Source organism: Hoplias malabaricus, chromosome 1 (genome assembly GCF_029633855.1).
Source record: "Hoplias malabaricus isolate fHopMal1 chromosome 1, fHopMal1.hap1, whole genome shotgun sequence".
In the NCBI taxonomy this organism is placed as follows: domain Eukaryota; kingdom Metazoa; phylum Chordata; class Actinopteri; order Characiformes; family Erythrinidae; genus Hoplias; species Hoplias malabaricus.
Window position 1 is genome coordinate 73,689,972 of NC_089800.1, and position 7,298 is coordinate 73,697,269.

The 7,298-nt window shown below is 40.8% G+C and overlaps 1 protein-coding gene across 4 annotated transcripts; it reads left to right on the top strand.

Annotated features, from left to right (window-relative positions):
* Nucleotides 1–60: 60 nt before the first annotated feature.
* Nucleotides 61–6,453, top strand: gnrh3 (gonadotropin-releasing hormone 3). 4 transcript variants are annotated; one of them, XM_066683312.1, is made up of 6 exons: nucleotides 61–192; nucleotides 642–772; nucleotides 950–1,057; nucleotides 5,188–5,329; nucleotides 5,898–5,972; nucleotides 6,329–6,453. In XM_066683312.1, exons 3-6 carry the CDS (start codon nucleotides 1,032–1,034, stop codon nucleotides 6,398–6,400), a joined length of 315 nt encoding a protein of 104 aa, XP_066539409.1. In that variant the 5' UTR covers nucleotides 61–192; nucleotides 642–772; nucleotides 950–1,031; the 3' UTR covers nucleotides 6,401–6,453. The 4 variants fall into 4 exon arrangements, with proteins under 4 accessions (XP_066539409.1, XP_066539402.1, XP_066539417.1 ...); XM_066683305.1 differs by having other exon boundaries at nucleotides 105–192; nucleotides 639–772; XM_066683320.1 differs by lacking the exons at nucleotides 61–192; nucleotides 642–772; nucleotides 950–1,057 and adding an exon at nucleotides 3,997–5,020.
* Nucleotides 6,454–7,298: the final 845 nt, after the last annotated feature.

Below are 7,298 nucleotides of genomic sequence, written 5' to 3' on the forward strand. Positions count from 1 at the left end.
AAAACAAATGCAAGAAGTTTAAGTCAAATTCAGTTCATGCGTCTCATCGTCTAATACCTGTGGAATCGGTTGGAGTTGCATTTGTGATTCCTAAATAATCATGATATAATGATTTCTTTCAGCCACGAGCCTTAGTGAGGTCCAGCACTGATGGTGGACTAGTTCTGGATCACAAAGTCTGTTCACCTCTAGGTAACATAGCATTCAAATAACACACGGTAATATTTATACCTTACAATTGCAGCTCTAAAATAATTGTGAGGCTTCACTGACCTGTAATATGGAGGATAGAGCCTCTGTCATTGCTACTCTGGGCACAGCACTGAGTAAACTGCACTATGTAACTTCTGGAGGAGGTTAGGAAACCCTCAATTTTCAGTGTTAGTGTTGTAAAAGTGAATTACACTCTGCAGCTGTAGGGTGAGCCCTTGTACCTAGTGTTGCTTTTAATAACACATGGAAACTATTTCAGGCTTGGGAGTGAGGTATTTATTCGGACGAGATTTCACCATCAGGGCTCTGTAAAAGTAGAAAAGTAGAGAGTACTTTTCTTGCATGAGTACATTTGTTCTTTTTTCGATTTCTCTGTTCTCTACATTTCTTCTTTTCTCCTTTTCTTCTTTACCTAACCTCTCCAGCAGGTGGAGATCTGACTCAAAGGCTGTGTTACTGAAGTTTGGCACGGCTCATCTTCACCAGCCAGAGCCACCATGATCTGAAGAGAGACACGATTTCAACAAAGCTCAGACCCACGTAGTTTCTAATAACACTGGTGTGTTTAAAAGGCTGTCATACCCCTGCTAGCATTGTTTTATGTACTGTGCTTTACTACTTAGTAGTTTTGACACTGGCAAGTGTAAGTACTTTTTTTTCTTTTCTTTTCTTCTGGGCTTCATCTTCACTTCCTTGCTCCGTCTGTTTGTTCTTTCTCACTCTCTTATCCCATCAGAGCAATGTGTGTAAAGGCAGTTTGGGTGTGCCTTTACATCAACAGAGTAGTGCTCCATTTGAGTAGGAACGCTGGGTAAAAGATGAGTGCCACCTGCTGTATTTATAGGTAGGTGAGTTATTTGTGTAGATTAATGCCCATTTATACTTTTTTATCCATCCATCGGTTGGACAATGAAACTGAAATACCTGTCATTTTAGTGTGGGAGGTTTCATGGCTAAATTGGACCAGCCTGGTGGCCAATCTTCATTAATTGCACATTGCACCAGATTGTGAGCAGAGTGTGAAGGTTCAGTTAGCAGAGGGTAAGAGCACAGTTTTGCCCCAAATATTGCAATGCACACAACATTATGGGTGACATACCAGAGTTCAAAAGAGGACGTCTTGCTGGCGCATCTGTGACCAAGACAGCAAGTCTTTGTGATGTATCAAGAGCCACTTTATCCAGGGTAATGTCAGCATACCACCAAGAAGGACGAAACACATCCAACAGGATTAACTGTGGACACAAGAGGAAGCTGTCTGAAAGGGATGTTCAGGTGCTAACCCGGATTGTATCCAAAAAACATAAAACCACGGCTGCCCAAATCACTGCAGAATTAAATGTGCACCTCAACTCTTCTGTTTCCACCAGAGCTGTCCTCCACAGGGTCAATATACACGGCCAGGCTGCTATAGCCAAACCGTTGGTCACTCATGCCAATGCCAAACGTCGGTTTCAATGGTGCAAGGAGCTCAAATCTTGGGCTGTGGACAATGTGAAACATGTATTGTTCTCGGATGAGAACCTTTACTGTTTTCCCCACATTCGGGAGAGTTACGGTGTGGAGTAGCCCCAAAGAAGCGTACCACCCAGTGAAGCATGGGGGTGGATCAGTGATGGTTTGGGCTGCCATATCATGGTATTCCCTTGGCCCAATATTTGTGATAGATGGGCACGTCACTACCAAGGACTACCGAACCGTTCTGGAGGACCATGTGCATCCAATGGTTCAAACATTGTGTCCTGAAGGCGGTGCCGTGTATCAGGACGACAATGCACCAATACACACAGCAAGACTGGTGAAAGATTGGTTTGATGAACATGAAAGTGAAGTTGAACATCTCCCATGGCCTGCACAGTCACCAGATCTAAATATTGAGACACTTTGGGGTGTTTTGGAGGAGCGAGTCAGGAAACGTTTTCCTCCACCAGCATCACGTAGTGACCTGGCCACTATCCTGCAAGAAGAATGGCTTAAAATCCCTCTGACCACTGTGCAGGACTTGTATATATCATTCCCAAGACAAATTGATGCTGAATTGGCCGCAAAAGGAGGCCCTACACCTTACTAATAAATTATTGTGGTTTCAGTTTCATTGTCCAACCCCTGTATATATTCACTTCTCTGCTTCACTCCGCAGGCATCATACTTAGATGTGTGCACTAGGGGGTCAATATCCATAGCAGAATGTATAAAACGACTATAGGAAAAGCAAGTCTCACACTCCACTGTATAGATGGAATCAAAGAAGAAAAATACTTTCAAAATATGATAATAAAAATTAGCACAATAAAGTAGGGAACTGGAGTCCACCAACCCACATACTGTGAAACACGACAACCCAATTTAATATAGAATATTAAAGAGTACACAATACTTTTGAAGGTACCACCACAGCAATAGTTTTTCTAAGTGTTGGGCTGCCTACACTGTTAGAATAACTGTTGCTGAGTTATATTTTTTTTATTATTATTTTTGTTTTTGACAGGAACTTTTGATTTTACACAATCATTTGAATCCCATATCAATAACACATGTAGGACAGCCTTCTACCACATTAAAAATATTGCTAGGATTTGCCCTTTTCTCATTTTCACTGCTGGTGAGACCATAGTCCATGCGTTTTTAACATCCAGACTCGACTACTGCAATGCTCTGTTGTATGGCCTCCCTGCTCGGGCATTGAGCAGGCTGCCGTATGTGCAGAATTCTGCTGCTAGGGTGCTGACCCGTACAAGACCTTGGGAGCATATTACTCCGGCCCTAAATCGTCTACACTGGCTCCCAGTGCAGTATCGTATAAAGTACAAATTGCTTGTGTTAGTTTTTATATCCTTGCTTGACCTTGCCCCTTATCTAAATAGACTACGCCAATCAAACTCTCCAGTGTGTATTCTTCGTTCCTCAAGCCTACAGTTGCTTAAGATCACACATTTTAAGCTAAGCACCATTGGAAATAGAACATTTTGTGTGGTGGGTCCAAAGCTGTGGGATAGTCTTCCTGATGAACTGCACGTTTGTTCATCTTCCACTCCTGTCTCTAACCATTAGGGCACAGCTGCCTAATCCCAACCCAATTTTATCATTTCTCAGGGAATTGTTCCCCAATGGCTGTGAGGACATGTCCCTTGGGAAAAAGGCATATTTACTATGGTGTTACTTTCCTTTTTGTGCATACATCTTAATTGCTTGGGAACTGAGGATTTGAATTGTTGCAGGCAGGCCACTCAAACACACACTGTAAGGCAAACTGTTACAACACTTGTAGATGAGGCCTGGCATTGTTTTGCTGAAAATAACCATGGACTTCCTGTAAAATCCTAATATGCACCTCCATATTAATGGTACCTTCACATAAATGCAAGTCACCCAGTGGAATGACGCAGCCTGTATTATGACATGGCCCTTTTTCTTTGAATTAAAAAAAGAAAAAGAAAAAAAAAAAACCTGAAATTTTCACTTACAACAACACGTTCCCTGTTTTGGGACTGTCTGAGATCAGCTGGACCCTAAGAACTTTGTTGGTGTTTCTGTAGTTCTCTGCTTGTGTAATAATCTCACGTTCAAGCCCAAAAGCCTTTTGCAGTTTTTAAAAGAAGGAGAGGAGGGAGGGGGACCCCACAAAATATAATGTATAACACTGATCAAGATGAAACTGATTCCCGCTCCGGGAGACCGTCTGTGAGGAGTTGGTGTGTTCTCCCCGTGTTGGTGTGGATTTCCTCCGGGTGACTGTCTGCTCCGGTTTCCTCCCACAGTCCAAAAACACATTGGTAGGTGGATTGGTGACTCAAATGTGTCTGTAGGTGTGAGTGAATGTGTATGTGTGTTGCCCTGTGAAGGACTAGCGCCCCCTCCAGGGTGTATTCCTGCCTTGTGCCCAATAATTCCAGGTAGGCTCTGGACCCACCATGACCCTGAATTGGATAGGCGCTTAAAGATAATGAATGAATGAAGATGAAACTGGGGGGAAAGGAAAATATATATTCTCAGTTCTGAATTATTATTATTATTATTATACAAAAGAAGGGCGGCGTAGTGTCGCAGTCACACAGCTCCAGGGACCTGGAGGTTGTGGGTTCGATTCCCGCTCCGGGTGACTGCCTGTGAGGAGTTGGTGTGTTCTCCCCGTGTCCGCGTGGGTTTCCTCCCACAGTCCAAAAACACACGTTGGTAGGTGGATTGGTGACTCAAAAGTGTCAGTACGTGTGAGTGTGTGAATGAATGTGTTTGTGTGTCTGTGTTGCCTTGTGAAGGACTGGCGCCCCCTTCAGGGTGTATTCCCGCCTTGCGCCCAATGATTCCAGGTAGGCTCTGGACCCACCGCGACCCTGAATTGGATAAGCAGTTACAGATAATGAATGAATGAATTATACAAAAGAAGCACGTCTTTACATTTGCAGCACAGTTAGTGTTCATTGGTTGGGAAATTCTGTATAGCGTAGATACAAACCACAGATTAATATTTTGTCAATCCTCGCAAAATGAATGACTGAATGCTACTTATTTTAGCATGTGCACATCTACACTTTACTCTTTAGATAAAACAGCTTTATAGAAGGTTTGCAGCTGTGTCAGATTTATTTTTGTCACCGTGAGCTGTTAAGACACCAGAAAAAAAACTGGATACATTAGCCATTAGAGGAAATCTCCACTGAGAAGCTAATCCTGCATTAGCTAAACTCCAGAGACTCACCTGGACACTTAAGTGCTGTGATGATGAAAAACTGTGGGTTGTGACTCATGCTTAGGAAGCAAATAAAAGTAATAAAGACAGACCTCTTATGTTCTGCAAAATGACGAACAGGTAAAACACACAGCTGGACTCAGTGTTGAACCAAGATCAAAAATAAGTGCTAATGCTAACTCTCAATCTGAACAAAGCATTTGGTTAATTGTTTAAACACTGAGATAGACAAACTCCAGTGATTTTTTTTCTGTGTGTGTGTGTGGGTTTGTTTTCTCTTTGTGTAGCAGTGTTGGGTGGAACTGCCGGGCCGTGCTTGGCTTGTTGTTGTTGGGCTGTATGTTGGAGGTCAGTGTTGGTCAACACTGGTCGTATGGGTGGCTGCCAGGAGGAAAGAGAAGTGTTGGAGAACTGGAGACCACCTTCAGGGTAAGTTTATCTTATTCATTAACTCTAATGAAATGAAGCAAATCTATGTGGCTGGTCCCACTTCTGGGAATATTTGTGGGTGAATACAATGTACTTTTTACAGCTGTGTTCCAACATAATATGTACAGCCTCCTGTGAAGAGTAATGGCTGTTACTGCAGCAAAGAACCACATTTAACACCCTTGATTTCAGAAGAACCATTGGGTGAGATGGGGTCAAACCTTGTTTCAGATCCTTGTTTCTGCACTCACTGCCCATTCTCTCAGCTCCACTGACCATACAGGAGCACTCAGTCTGTAATTGTTTTATAATTACAGATTATAGTCCATTTGTTGCTCTGTATATTTCCCCCACTTTATGGCAGGTATGATTTGGGTGGTGTATCACTCTCTACAGAGTGCTCCTGTCTGGTTACTGGAGTTGGGGGAATGGTCGGTGAGTGTAGAAACAAGAAAGTGATCATAATATTAAGGTGGATCAGTGTCTAGAGTAGACATATTGGTGGATAAGCAAGTTTCCAATAACTTTTGGCCAAATACTGTACTGAGCTGCAGTTTGATTGTTTCAGATGATAGATGCTGGTGATACTGTTGTGGCTTTACCTTTAAACTCTCCACTGGAGCAGATCACACCACTTCAGACTGTGAGTGTCTCTCTTTCTCACACACTCTCACATAAATTAAATGCTTCTTGACACACATTTAGGTAATCATAATATTTAAGCCCATTTACTTTGTCTCATTACTTTTTATTTTCATTTCTCAAACATTCATTGCTTGACGACTTTTCTAGATGATTTACTAGGGGCCTGCCCTTGATCTTATTATATCTCATCTTTAGTACACAGTACTAACAATAACTACACAAAATAATCACAGTAAATAAAATCAGAACTGGTCAAATTGTTGTTGATAAAATATTCAGTGCAGTTTAAAAGTGAGAACACGTTGGAGGGTGTGAATATACTGAGATTTACTTAGCTTATGTGTATATGTTTAGATGAATGAAGAAGACGCTGAAGCTCTGAAGAGAAAAAGAATTTCCTACAGAAGACAAGGAAGAGCAGAGTAAACTCATGCACGCACAGTTTCTGCTGAATCCGAATTAAACTGCTCTTGTCCCCTATCAGTTTTGCTGTTTGTCATTTTTTCCAATTCTGTAAATGTACTTTAGCTTATCTCATTATGTGGACCTAACGTTGTTGCTGCTGTTTCCTCCTCATAAATATGCTTTGGGGTGAGTTTCCATGTTATATTTGACTCTCACTACAGGTTAGGGTCAGTGTTCTGTATAAAGTTAATTTCATGTGAACATACAAATAAACAGTGGATTTACTAAGAATCAAAATGACTCTCCCTCTTGGTCTATCCACCTTGTCTTAAAGTAATTATCTGGGAGTAGGAGTGGGTTATAAAACCCTTCGATAGTGAATGACCATCAAAGATTAAAGCTGGAGTAGATGATTTTGAGAAACCAGTAGATTTTGAAAAAATCCAACCAATAAATTGAGTCCCTAATTTTGCTGTTTTTGAAGCCACTCCCTCAAACTGCTGTGTGTGATTGTTCTGCTCTGCATCACCTCCATACTATTTTATAGTATTATATATATTATAGTACTAGTATTTCACACACCGTATGTAGTGCAAAGTGTATGTCATAAAATAGCACTTACAAATTGCATTGAATGTCAGAAAATAAAACCATTTATATTGGGCATTAAGCTTCACAGTTTGTAAAAATTATTTCAAGAAATAAGTGTTTTTTCATCGACCTTACTTTTATAAACATCACTCAGAAGTGTAAATTTATCAGAATGGAGGAGTGTTTAGATTGTTTTTTTTATATGCATTAATTATTTTGTTCTTATAAAATCTCATAATATTCTTAATCAGAGAATGTCTGCAGTAAATTTAAAACTTAAAAACATTCATTATTATTTAATTATTAATAATTATTTGATGGGTATTTT

Excerpts from the sequence above, each read along its gene's own strand:
- gnrh3 (XM_066683312.1), top strand. The coding sequence starts at position 1,032 with ATGAGTGCCACCTGCTGTATTTATAG. Across the intron at positions 1,058-5,187 it reads GCCACCTGCTGTATTTATAG|CAGTGTTGGGTGGAACTGCC; the intron begins GTAGGTGAGTTA and ends CTCTTTGTGTAG. Across the intron at positions 5,330-5,897 it reads AACTGGAGACCACCTTCAGG|ATGATAGATGCTGGTGATAC; the intron begins GTAAGTTTATCT and ends TGATTGTTTCAG.